The sequence below is a fragment of the Rhagoletis pomonella genome, unplaced genomic scaffold, assembly GCF_013731165.1.
Source record: "Rhagoletis pomonella isolate Grant_MI unplaced genomic scaffold, Rhpom_1.0 Rhpom_scaffold_04985, whole genome shotgun sequence".
Taxonomy (NCBI): Eukaryota; Metazoa; Arthropoda; class Insecta; order Diptera; family Tephritidae; genus Rhagoletis; species Rhagoletis pomonella.
This window is the reverse complement of record NW_023463533.1, coordinates 1-13,574: the sequence shown is the minus strand read 5'-3', so window position 1 is coordinate 13,574 and position 13,574 is coordinate 1. Positions and strand designations below refer to the sequence as shown.

Here is a 13,574-nt window from a genome sequence, read left to right as displayed (position 1 = left end):
TGACCATGAAAAAATCAACACATACCTTGATTGAAAAAACCATTGTGCTTTTGGCTCGTTATATCTCGGGTTCTAATGATCGTAGACGTAACGTAATTTTAAAGCTAAGAAACGGGCTTAACCTTTCTATACATAAGAGGGTCAAGATTGTCCTAAAGCTAACTTTGCTATTAACAGTTAAAACTTTTTGAATTTAATTTGCATAGTGAAGACCAGTAAATTAGGGATTTAAAATTATACCATAGTAATCCTTGTTTAATTCTCTATAAAAAACGTGGTTCAAAAAAATTAACGTTTTTCAAGAACTATTTTTAAAATATATTTCTTTATGATGAGATGGCTTATTTTGTGAGAATAAATAATTATTTGTAATTTTTTTTTCGAAAACTTATGTTAAGATATATTTGGTAAAGTGTTAAACATCGGGTTTTTGCAAAAAGTAAAATTTTATTGCGGATACCGATAGAATACCTATCCAGATATAATATTTGTATGGTAAAATTTTTACAAAAGGTTTTAATGTAGCCACGCCCATTTCTAGAATATTCTATATATGGACAAACATACACACGAAGACTAATATGAAGACGAAAACGAATAGGAAGACTACTACGAAGAGGAAGACTAGGATAAGAGAATTCCCACGACAGTCGGTTCTACGTACCGCAGTGACTCGGATTTTACCCGACCAAGGACTGTTGTTTCGGCGATCTAACCCTGTTTAGGTCGGTGAAATATCTCAGACGTTGTTCGTCCATAGGGCTACATCTGCTACGTACTCTTCTGCTCAGGGCTGGCATCGAGTCAAATCCTGGGTCAGAAACTTACACCTCCAGTGTATGCAGAGACGACTACACCACAACTCTACCTCAGTCAAGCGCAACGATTGCAATGGGTGGAGTCACCTCAGAGTCTGCTCAGGCCTACGTACTCACCGGCAGTGGACCACATCATTTGTGGCTCCCTCCTGCTCAAACAGAACTGCCTCCACGGCAAACCCCAGTCCGCCTGAGCAGTTCAATACAAACACCACATCACCACAACATAATAGATCACACCACAATCACGACATATAACAGACACAGCCGCAATACCACCCACACGCCGCCGCCAACAACTCCTGGTTCCTCAAACAATCTGCACGGTATTTCAGTCCAGGATATTCCGTAATGTGACTTCGGTCAAGTGCAACACCTGCCTTGGCTGGTCTGTGCACCAAGCGAGGTTGGACGAGGAATTTCGAGGGACCGTCTTGCGCTGCACGGTCGCAAACCCCGCTCAATCTGTAAATGGCTACTCCCGTTGTTCAAGACATCTGGAAGACGGGGGGAGGGTCCCACTGCTCAAACCGGGGAAACCAGCCAACAAAGGAGAGTCTTATCGCCCGATAACACTCCTTTTCCCGGTAGCAAATACAGGTGGCCTAAACTGCAACCCCCCCTGTGATAAAACTATCTTAGTGGCGTTGGATCTGTCAAATGCGTTTGATACCGTCAGTCACTCCAAGTTACTAGAAGACATATATGCGATATCTCTCCCACAGAGACTCAAACGGTAGTCGGCAAATTATCTGAGTGGTCAACACTCGTCGGCAATGTTTAGAGGAAAATCGAGAAAACCTAGAGAAACAAAACAGGGACTAAGTCAAGAATAAGCTGTGTAAAACCTAGGCTAACTTTTGACTTAAGTCCAAAAAATGGCTAAACTAAGTTAAGTTGAGTTGGAGAAACCAGCCCATAGAAACGTGGATGGCTATGTACAAGGCAATTGGCCGGCCCGTTCTGAACTATGAAACGCCTGTGTAGTCGGCGGTAGTAGCATCCAGTGAATGAAGCTGCAGATCTGCCAAAACACGGCACTCAGGACCGCGATGCCTTTTAATGTCGCCAGAACATCGCCTGCAGGACGAGGCCCATATTGTCCCCATTAAGGAGCACAACACAATTCTCTGCAAAAAGTTTGTAGTTAGGAGCCACAGACGTGGTTACCCAATAGACAACTGCCTGCAGAAGATCCCTCGCCCAGGCACGTCAGGAGGCATCTCTACGAACTGACGGACGAAGTCCAGAGGTTCATCAAACAACCGCTGGACCCGCGGCTTGTCGACAGGCCGTGAACGGCATTCACAGAGAGGCAGTCTCAAGTTATATAGCCTCTCGACCTGTGAATGCCGTTCTGGGCACACAACCACCAGACGTGGACGAGGCAAAGCTTTGTCTGCCTCGGGAGACTCGGACCGCAATAGAACAACTGCGCTCTGTTTACTACAGCAAGTTGAACTCATACCTGAGCAGAATAAATGGAGATGTGCTAAATGAATGCCCGGCATGAGGAGAGACGCCCCATGATTCACAGCATCTCTTCGCATGCCCCCTGAACCCCATCTATAATCACGCCCCTGTCCCTATGGACAGACCCCATAGAGGCTGCAATTTTACTGGGGTTACCGCTAGTAGAGCTTGACGACAACGATTGAGCGACAACCAGATCAGGGCGGGGTTGTTGTAGGAGCTACAACAACAACAACGAGAAGAAGTTCTATCTAAGATGCGATCCAGTAGGAGTCCGGACTAGTAGGAAATAGTCAGATTTTACTGGAAATCGATTCCGTACTCGGTTCTCTGACTATCGAGAGGACAAAAAAGAGAGTAAGTAAGGTCCTCTCTCTGTCAGAAGTTACCAGATTAAGTCGGAAAATTTTTTGCTGGTAAATTCTGGTAAATGTGTTAAACGATCAGCTGTAGTGTGTTTGGCAACCAAATTGTAAACAAAAGAAAATTACACTCCGCTAATTCCTGTTGAAAAGTATTTAATTACTTGTTTAAGTGGATTCTTATGAATTTTAAAATATTTTTGGTTATGTACATGTGTGAGCTGAGTGTGTTTACATACAAAATAAGCAGAAATTTTCAACTAAAATTTTGAGGTTATGTTGAAGTTGACAGAAGTTAACATTTTTTACTAAAAAGCGGTCCCATACACTTCAATGTTGAGCTGCCTTTACATGAGGAGATTTTTCGGCAGGCGATAATCGGATGCAAAAGTTGACTTGCTGTCTACTTTGAAAGGAAGCGATTTTTGAATTACTATTTAAACGAGCGATTTTTCCAGAGCAATGTTTAATCGCCTCATGTAAAGACAGCTTAACTCTCTCGCTTTGAGCGGATTTTTATTTTTTGACAGTTTTGCTAGTTAGACCGAGAAATATGGGATAGCACCTCGAGCATGGCTCACAAACATAAAAAAAACAAATTTACGAAAGAAATTTTCTGGCAACACTAACATATTATCAGCTGGCGAATGTTTAATTTTAACCTCAATATGTAAATATATTTTTAAACCATAGCTACTATAAGTGAGCGCTATACATTTTTTTGGTTCAATTAATAAAGTTTTGAATATCTTCGACTTTTCATCACTGAGAATGCAATATTTTAAAGTTAAGCCATTTATTAAGCGTTTACGAAAGGAGTGAAGAACATAGCAACAATGATACCAATGGGAACCATCAACTGGTTGTTTGTGTGTGGGCTGGCGTTCTGCATGGGGGGGAGTAGTGGTTTTGAGTTTTATGCCGCTGAGCTCAGGTAATTCCAAATACATACATACATGGATTTGATTTAAATTTGCAATTACACAAGCATGCTCTTTTTGTAGATTGCATATGTCCACTGAGCCGTGGACGTACCAAGGCTAGTTCGGAACTCAATAAAGTGCCTGTTGGTGTTCAAGAATCTGCGCCGAAATCCATTCATAAATTAGCAGTACTAGTGCCGTTTCGAGATCGCTTCGAGGAGTTACTTCAATTCGTGCCACATATGACAAAGTTCCTTCAACGACAAGGCATTGAACACAAAATCTTTCTACTTAATCAAATCGATCGATACCGCTTTAATCGTGCCTCCCTTATAAATGTCGGTTTCCGATTCACGAGTGAAGTCTACGACTATATTGCCATGCATGATGTAGACTTATTGCCTATGAATGATGCATTGATTTACAAATATCCCAGCGATGCGGGTCCACATCATATAGCTGCACCTGAGTTACACCCGAAGTATCACTATGAAACGTTTGTCGGTGGAATATTACTTGTGCGTTGTGAACATTTCGAACAAGTCAACGGTATGTCAAATAAGTACTGGGGATGGGGCTTAGAGGATGACGAGTTTTACGTTCGCATTAGAGATGCAGGTTTAAGAGTCACACGGCCGGAAAATATTAAAACTGGTGTAAATGACACATTTACGTATGTTTTGTAAAAACCTTAAGATCAATAATTTATTAATATTTTTGTATCCTTGCAGTCATATACACAATCGCTATCACCGCAAGCGTGACACCCAGAAATGTTATAACCAGAAGGAGATAACTAGAAAACGTGACCGACAAACTGGTCTTAATACGCTGAAATATAAAATATCAAAAATACAGGAAATGTCTATCGATGGAATTTCCATAACAGTTTTAAACATTTTGCTCGAATGCGACTTGGCAGACACCCCTTGGTGCGACTGCTCTGGTAATGCTGCAGTTGCTTCTGCTGTGTCAACTTGATTTGCTTTTAAATCGACTGTGCTATGAATTAGTAATAAAGTTCTTGTCTAGGTTTTATGTATCTTAATTTTAATATTTTACGTACTATGTTATAGTTCCTTAGTTCAATAAAAAATGTTATAAGCTTTTACAGAAAAAATGGGTAAAGATATTTTTAGTTTAATATACGTGCACCATGCCGTACAAGAATGTCCAGAAGAGCACATAAGTGCATAGGCCGCCCATAAAGTTATTAGTCAAAAGACTCTGACGATTGATGAAAAATTTGCGCCACTGAGTACCTGATTTCGCCAAAACCAAGAGCCACAATACGAAGACGGACACAAAATAGAAGAGGAAACCAAGCAAACCGTTGAGCCCCAGAATGCCTAGAATTAATTTATTCGCTATATATATGTGCAAATTTAGCAAATAAATTGTATGAACACCTACCGGCAGCGCAGCCGGACAAAGCAGCCATTGAAGTGCGGCAGTACTCCACGGCAGATATATTTCCGCGTATGGCGGCTTCACTATAAGCGACAATCTCACCCGCTTTGTTATTTAATTTGTTACTCATATTTAAAGGATTATTTACTAGAAATTATTAGCAAACTAGTGGAATATAGCTAATTGAAAAATAAGCAAATGTCAGTGCACAGCTGTTTTAATATTCGATCATTTATTTAATCGATGAAATTTTTAGAAAGAAATCGATTGCAAGAAATTTGTTAGGTTGGTTTCAGAGGTTATTAGTTTTAAAATTAAATTTTTATTTAAACTCTGTTCAGCATTATATAAATTTTCATTTGAATAACTTTGCATACTGCTCAACGATTTCGCATTAATAACTAAATAAATGAATAAATTATCGCATAACGAAACTGCGTGTGCCAACTCACTTTAGTCGGTGTGCTTACTAAACACAGCCCGTTGATGTAGGTCGATTAAATTCCGATTGTTAGATTCGAGTACAAGAAAGCGATGAATAGTTATACATTTCCGCTCAAAATTACTTTATAAGATTGCAGATTTAATCAAGCACAAATGTTTTTAACGAGGCATTTATTTACATAATATACTAATGTACTAAAAGGAATTGTTTGCTGTTTGTGTTGTCGTATTATTGCTAAAATAGGAACTCGGTAGTAGATTTCCAGCTTGAAGGCATTTTTCATCGGAAGCACTTCCGGTTTTATTAGATTACAGAGCTAATAAAACTATGGAAATCTTGTATTTTACCAAAATAAGTGTATATAGTTAAGTTAGTTAGTTTCAATCACAACAAATTTTGAGCTCCCGCAAAGTCCAGTGGACACTTTTTTCATTGCAAATTACTTAAGTTTGTTTTAAAACTTCATTAAAATAAGTAATTTTAACATTACTTAGCACGGTTGGCTTTGCATTTGTTTACACAAGCAATATAGAGGAAGTTGTTTTATATATCCAGAAAATTTTCATAAAACGAACCTGACATCTTTGGGCATTTATGTAGCATATACCCATATTCATAAATATGCATGTATACATGAGCAACAATTCTATTGAAATTTAAGACAAAATATCATGTGATATTAGGAAAACTTGTAAATGTTTTATAAATAAAATTCTGAGGCCAGTCAAACAGACTGACTCATTTCTTACTCTTTTTGGTGTAATAAATTGTGACTTGAATATAAGTAAAAAAGTTCACGTAGAAGTAAAAGTTTATTAAAAATCAGAATTATAAAGTACATTTGCATTTAAGACTCAGAAAAGCGTCCAATATGACTCCTTCTAAGAAGGGAAATATGCTGTTTTAAGACACTTTTTCACCTCATAACGAGGATTACGATTCAGAATTCTGAAACTTTAAGGACTTTAAAATGGGTCCGAATGCTTACAATGAAATTTAAAAATGGAATTACAAAGAAACCTGTAAGTTTTATACATGCCGCTAAAATGTGATCGATGTATTTCTCTGAATGAATTGCCGTAAGCATTTGTGAAGATAAAATTACCTAACTCGACTGGATTAAGCCCGGTCAAGAAATATTAACACCATTCCTTTATCAAAAAAAAGGAAACGATTGGTCAGAATTGTAAGAAAATATTAATTTATCACATTATCTTACCAAATTATTTGAAAAAATCTGTTTCGCGCTTTGCGATATAAACAACCATTAGATCTCCCGTTTATGAAACTTGTGAGTTTTTGCAAATTTTGGGTTCGCATACCTGTTTCTTTTTTATGTTTGAAGAAAAACAAAAGTTTTTACATTTCATACAATAATTTATTATCGTCTTTTATTTGGAACAAAATATAAAAAATTATTATAATATACTTTACTTATCGTATTTAGTTACAGCTAGAACTGATTTATTATAAAAAAACTAAAAGAAAAAAAACTAAAACAGAAATAATTAATGACGCATTTTAATATCTACAATTGCGTGAACGCGCGTGAAAATAATTGTTTATATTTTATATTTGTTTATTTTAGTTTATGTTCAATATTAATTTAAGCCCAATTCTTGTCTGACAAGTATGAAGTGTACAGAATATACTACATATACATACATATTGGCAAATAAAGTGATTAAAAAATATTTAAATATAAAAACGAACGTATTAGCTTGAGAAATCCAAGAGCTGTTCACATACAAGTTTTTATAAGTATGCATATGTGCATACATACATACGCATGTTGATTTATATATGTACGTACTTTAAAATGTTACACTATTTCTGTTATATATAAAATCTAAGTTTGGGTTTTTTTTTTATCATAAGTGGTCTATTGTTGTTGTGCATTTATTTGTTATTATTATTATTATGTAATTGTTAATAAGCTATGCACGTACGTTTTATGCGTTTACATAATTGTAGATAAAACTAAATTGTGTTTTTATATATTTAAGAACTATTCGCTGTGTTTATATTTATTTCGTTTTCTCAGTTTTTTTTTGTTATTTCTACATGTCTGTATGTATAATAATATCAATTTTTGATATATTTTGTGTTTTTTTTTCGTTTTAACCTACTAAATAGAATAAAAAAGCGAACATTTCTGTGCGTTTGGAAAGTTGCCGCAAGGAAATTCGCTGCTAAAGCTCAAGTGACTGAAAATCGCATTAAAAGTTACTGATACTTCACCTCTATTTCTGCTACTTTTTTCTTTATAATTAAGTATTACTTTTATATCTGTGTTCGCATGGAATATTTAGTAGCTTATGTCGAAATACTGACTTTAGTATAATGCGGCATTCCCTTTATTCTTTAAACGACAAGGCATTTTTTATGAGACTTAAAAAGGAGGATATTGGCTTGCTTGTATCGGAACTATTATTTGCCAAAAGTTCTTCAACTGCTCGTCGCCAGTGAGAGTCATTCGCAATCGTATGCTGCGAATGCCGCATTATACTAAAGCCAGCCTTTCGACATAATGTTACATACACTTGCGCATTACTTTCAGTTTATTTAAAAAAGTTTTTTTTTTTCATTGAATGTATAGAAAAGTTCATTGCTACTGTGTACGCTTTTTAATTACATAGTTAGTACATGTATGTACATATAAACTTACATACAAATTTATTTATTATATTATTTATTGATTTCTATTATCGACTACGTGTTTATGGTTAAGGTTAAAAAATTTTCAATCAGTCGAGCATTAGTGTTATTTATTGTTTCTTCTGTGTGTAAGTGTATGTATGTTTGTTTACTAAACTATGTTTTTGTGCTATTTTATGTTATATATTTTTACAATACAGTTTTTTAAGTAGTTGCTTATATGCGTTTTTTTTTGTTTCTTGTCAGCATTTCGTCGGCAGCTCGTTGCTCGTCCACGCTCATCTTGCTCGGCCACGCATTCTCGTTCGTTGTTCAGCTTTCTTTGCCTGTTTGCAAGCAGTTTAGAGCTTTTCTGTGCGTTTGTAAACATTTGTGCGCATAAGTGTGCATGGTAAATCTAAGCTTGAGGGGCATATGTCTGTCTTAAGACCTAGCATATCCTGACTTGCGTTTTAAATTGTTGTGAAAAAATTGCTTAGTTTTAGTTTAAAAAAATATACTAAGGGAACTTGAATATACAGCACTTGAAGCGTTGAAAAATTAGTAAAAAAAAAAATTAAAATTTTTTTATCGTTTCGATTTGCGTTGTTGCTTGTACAAGGAGAGAAGACTAGTAGCAACCTTACAACTTAAATAAATATGTATCAAAAAAAAAAAATAAAACTTAAAAAGTTCATTGCAAATTTTGCGAAAGTATATGCAAATCTACAAAATAAGAATGTGAAAAAATTATAGTCTACAATTAGGCGCTAGAGTGTAGCTAATAGCATAGCAGTACAAATGTAGTTAATGGCAAAGCTTTTATTTTAGTTCATAACGTTATTCTTTGTAACAGCCACAGTATGCGTCGCACGATGCTTGCGGTGTGGTGTCTTTAATCCATTTTAATATACTGTACATATGTATGTATGTATAAATTTTTTGTGCTTGAGAGTCTCTTGAATTGTGTTTTAATATACATACTATATATATATGTATGCACTATATATGTATGTATATACGCTTTCCGTAGCCGCCCCGCTTCGCAATCGTTCATGCACAAAGAACGACGTTACAAACATTACTAAAATTTATATTTATACTAAATTATTTATATTAGGTTTTTCGTTTTTTTGTTTCCTATTTTGTTTTGTCGTTTTTTGTTTTTTTTTACAATTACAAAATTACAAACGAAAAAGTTCGCTTAAGTAAGTGCGTCCTTAATTACAAAAATTGTTAATTGCACCTATACTAGGTATACAGCACAATATCACTGGTTGTTTGCTCGTATGCTAGCTGATTTTTTTTTTTTTTTTATATAAATATGTTTAGTTTACATCTACGTCATCATTATCATTATCATCATCGGCATCATATCGTATAATTAATAAGGGTGTATGCATTCAAAGAAAAAAAAGGAGCCCCACTAACAACAACACACACGCCGATATGTCTGTATGCATGTATGTATGTGTGCCTAACTCATTTTCCCCTCAAAAACTTTGCATGCAATTATCGCTTTCTTCTACAACTTTCTCCTCCTCTACAATATGTAACTTGTAATATTTCATTGTGGTTTTGGCACCGGGATTGCAGATTCTTTTTGTTCACTAGTCTTTCTTGGTTTTCAATTGTGAGTGGTGTGATTGTATCTGCTGTGTTGTATTTGTAAGCGTTTATGCTTAGCGATTATTTCATCTTTTCCTGCCGGTCGCAACGACAGCCATCACTTGCTGCATCGTCGGTTCGGGCACGCACGCCTGTGGATCACATTTCATTTTTCCATCGCCACCGCAACTGAAAAGCAAAAACGAGAAAAATTTCATTAAAGCGAAACTCTTTTCGGCAAACAAAAAATCTTACTGCAAGTAAACATTTTTACACCTTTGTTCGCTGAGTACTTACGTGCAATTGATGCATGGACCGCTCGTCGATTCGATCTTCTCGCCGACCTTGTACGATCTGCCATTGATTAGGCAGCCATTTCGTTGCACCGCTCCGCCATATGAGTGATGCAGGAAATGTGGCGGCAGTGTTGTGCTCGTCGTTGTCGTACTGGTGGTGATATTCAGTACGGTTGCCATCGACACGGGACACTCGTATCGTGGGCAGCAGAAGCCCGAGATAGGTTCTTCGTGACAGCCGGAAATTGGTGGCGGGCAAGATTGTTGCAAGCAAATGATGTCACTTCTGAAGCAGAAGCAGAAATCGCAAGGATCGTCTCGTGGTATTTGCTGCGCTGAGACGTAAAGTTTGCCGCCATAACGGCAAGTGCCAGGACCGAATACTTCTGACTCGTCTTCGTCGGGATATTCATCGTTGTAGGATGGATACTGACCGTATACAGGTGCTGGTGGTGGATAGTGTGTGATTGTTGGCTGTGTGGTAATGAGCACATCGCTGCTGATGAGATTTGTCGGCGTTGTTGTTTCTGTTGCAAGTTCGGGTTGTGATGTTGCATTAGCGATGTCGATCCGGCTGTCGATCGCTGGTGTTGGCAGTGTTGTGCCAATGTGTGGGAATAGTGGGTGAAGTGTTGTTGCGATGCTTTCCTTTTCTTCCTCTGTGCTGACTTCTGTTTGCTCGGCTGAGGTCTTCTCGGTAGAACTGATGGCGACCTCTGCGGAGGCTTCTTGTTTTTCGGTTGTTGGACGTTTGCCTTCTTCAGTTTCGAATGCAGGTTTGATTGTAACTAGTGGTTCTTCAACTTCAGATTCAGTTTCAGGAGTTGCTGTTACTGCTCCTTGTTCTTTCTTAAATTCAGTTTCATCCGTAGGTGCAACTGTGGCAGCCAGTTTCTCTTCTTCAGCTTCAAGTGTAGGCTTGTCTGTAGCTGGTTGGAGGTCGGCCTCGGCCTCAGAAACTGGAGTGGATGAGACAGCCTCCTTTTCTCCATCTTTGGTTTCAATCTCCGGCTTGGCCGTCACTGCTTGTTGATCTTCCTCAAATTCAGTTCCTGGGACAACTGTGATATGTTCTTTCTCTTCCTCGGCCTGGGGTTTTATTGTTGCTGGTTGTTTTTCCTCGTCAGATCCAGCTTCAGGCGCGCTTGTGGTAGATTGCTTCTCTTCTTCCGCTTCTTCCTCCGGTTTGACAGTTGCTGGTTGTTTGTCCTCTTCGGACTCAGCTCCAGGGGCGCTTGTGACAGGTTGTTTCTCTTCTTCTGCTTCTTCATCGGGTTTGGCAGTTGCTGGTTGTTTTTCCTCATCAGAGCCAGCTTCAGGGGCGGTTGTGGCAGGTTGTTTCTCTTCATCCGCTTCTCCTTCCGGTTTGACAGTCGCTGGTTGTTTTTCCTCTTCGGACTCAGCTCCAGCGGTGGCTGTAGCAGGTTGTTTCTCGTCTTCCGCTTCTCCACCCGGTTTGCCTGTTGCTAGTTGTGGTTTCTCATCAGATTCAGATTCAGGGGCAGCTGTGGCAGATTGTTTCTCTTCATCCGCTTCACCTTCAGGTTTAGATGTCTCTGGTTGCTCCTCTTCTTCAGATTCAACATCAGGTGCTACAGTGGTATGTCCTTTCTCTTCTTCTGCTTCTGGTTTCGTGGTCACTGTTTGTTCTTCTTCCTGAGGTTGAGTTTCAGAACCCTCTGATTCTGGTTTCGCCGTCACTGTTTGTTTTTCTTCGTCCGTCGTAATTTCAGGGGCAGCTGTGGCGGAGGGTTTCTTTTCTGGCAATTCGGATTCTTTGTCTTCTTCCGATTCGGATTCAGGAGTGGCTGTTGTTGCTGCTTGTGAATCTTCTCCAGCTATGACATCAGGATTCAGTGTCGTGGGTTGTGTTCCGTCGCCTGCCTCGGACTCAGACTCAGGCTGAGCTGCTTCTTGTTGTTTCTCTTCTTCAGGTTCAAGTTCGGGAATAGCCGTGGGAGGCTGTATCTTCTCGTCAGATTCAAGTCCAGGTTTAAGCGTTGCTGGTTGTCTTTCTCCTTCAGCTTCAGTTTCGGGGGAAGGTGTGATTTGATCTTCCTCCTTTTGTTTTTCGCTTTCAGGCTTAGCCGTTGTAATTTCGCCGAGTTCGAAATGAGATCTGATTGTTGTTGATTGTTCTTTGTCCTCAGGTTTGGCTTCACTGGTGTCTTCACCTTTTTGTTTTTGTTCTTCTTCTTCAGGTTTCTCCGTGACTGCCTCCTTGTTAGTCTCGGCTGGTTCCGTGACTGAAACCATGTCTTCTCCAATTAATTGTGGTCCCGAGGTAGGTTTAACTGTAATATCTTCTATGCTTTCCCCTTCCTCTCCTGAAGCTTCGAAATCGTCAGTTTTCGATGGTTTCACTGCACTTTCGGTTGTGCTTGGCAAGCCATGATCCGTAACAAATTCGGCAATGTGCTGTACTGTGTGTTTAGTTGAAGTTTCTTCCTCTGATTCTACGGAGCCTTCGCCTTCCTCCTCTGATTCTAAATCAGCTATTACACCAGGAGCTGGGGAAGCTTTTGTCTTACTACTTTCTGGATGTTGCGTTGTAATCTCTTGCATACCTTCTGGCGCGATAGAAGCAACGGTCGCCTCTTCAAGGTCCAAGTCCAGGCGAGGAACAATAGTAACACCCTCCCGATCTTCGTCGACAGGGGAACCTTTCTCGTTATCCACAACAATTCCAGTCTCCAAGGGAGTGACGCCTGTTGCCTTCTCGAATTCTTCATCGACGGTTGGAGCTGCAGAAGTTGTAACAACATTTTCAATACCTTCAGTAGCAGGTGCAACAGAGGTCTTTTTGAATTCATCCACATGTTCGGAAACAGAGGGAGTAGTAGCCCTTTCGAACTCATCCAAAATCGGAACTCCAGTCGTCCTTTCGATTCCTTCGACTTCTTCTGTCTCAGCAGCAGGGGCGACAGTAACCTTTTCAATTTCATCGACACTTGGAGCTGCTGGGGTTTTATCAACATCTCCAACTTCAGGGGCAATAGTGGCCTTTTCACTTTCTTCGTCTTCAGGAACAGCAGTGGCTTTCTCGATTGCTCCTGCATCAGGGATAGTTGTAGCCAGTTCAACACCTTCAATTCCAGGAGCGGATGTGGTTTTCTCAACGCCTTCGGGTTCCTCGACTTTAGGAACAGCAGTAGCCTTTTCGATATCTTCGGGTCTTGAGGCGGAGGGAACTTTCTCGACTCCCTCTTCCGAATCAGGAGCGCCAGTAGCCTTTTCGATATCTTCAGTTCCAGGGGCAGATGTGGCTTTCTCGATGCCTTCTTCCAATTCAGGAGCAGAAGTAGCTTTTTCGACACCTTCGATTTCAGGGGCAGATGTGGCTTTCTCGATTGCTTCTTCCGATTCGGGGGCAGAAGTAGCTTTTTCGGTACCTTCCACTCCAGGGGCGGAGGTGGGTTTCTCGACGCCTTCCTCCAATTCAGGAGCAGCAGTAGCTTTTTCGACATCTTCGATTCTAGGGGCGGATGTAGATTTCTCGATGCCTTCTTCCAATTCAGGAGGAGCAGTAGCTTTTTCGACATCTTCGATTCCAGACGGGGAAGTGGGTTTCTCGGCGCCTTCTTCCAATTCAGGTGCAGCAG

At 39.4% G+C, this 13,574-nt stretch overlaps 3 protein-coding genes across 3 annotated transcripts; 1 reads left to right on the top strand and 2 right to left on the bottom strand.

Annotated features, from left to right (window-relative positions):
• The first annotated feature begins 3,339 nt into the window (after positions 1 to 3,339).
• Positions 3,340 to 4,696, top strand: LOC118754958 (beta-1,4-galactosyltransferase 7-like). The gene is given in 4 exon segments (XM_036489821.1): positions 3,340 to 3,546; positions 3,548 to 3,587; positions 3,658 to 4,249; positions 4,308 to 4,696. Coding segments are annotated over 4 exon segments (939 nt in total). The 5' UTR covers positions 3,340 to 3,489; the 3' UTR covers positions 4,558 to 4,696.
• On the bottom strand, positions 4,589 to 5,216 carry LOC118754959 (ER membrane protein complex subunit 6-like). The gene is made up of 2 exons (XM_036489822.1): positions 4,990 to 5,216; positions 4,589 to 4,925 (listed from the first exon to the last, which is right to left on the bottom strand). The coding sequence occupies exons 1-2, from the start codon at positions 5,114 to 5,116 to the stop codon at positions 4,717 to 4,719; spliced, it is 336 nt and encodes a 111-aa protein (XP_036345715.1). The 5' UTR covers positions 5,117 to 5,216; the 3' UTR covers positions 4,589 to 4,716.
• Positions 5,217 to 7,538: 2,322 nt separating this feature from the next.
• LOC118754960 (uncharacterized abhydrolase domain-containing protein DDB_G0269086-like) lies at positions 7,539 to 13,559 on the bottom strand. Its single transcript, XM_036489823.1, has 2 exons — positions 9,974 to 13,559; positions 7,539 to 9,865 (listed from the first exon to the last, which is right to left on the bottom strand). The coding sequence occupies exons 1-2, from the start codon at positions 12,535 to 12,537 to the stop codon at positions 9,763 to 9,765; spliced, it is 2,667 nt and encodes an 888-aa protein (XP_036345716.1). The 5' UTR covers positions 12,538 to 13,559; the 3' UTR covers positions 7,539 to 9,762.
• Positions 13,560 to 13,574: the final 15 nt, after the last annotated feature.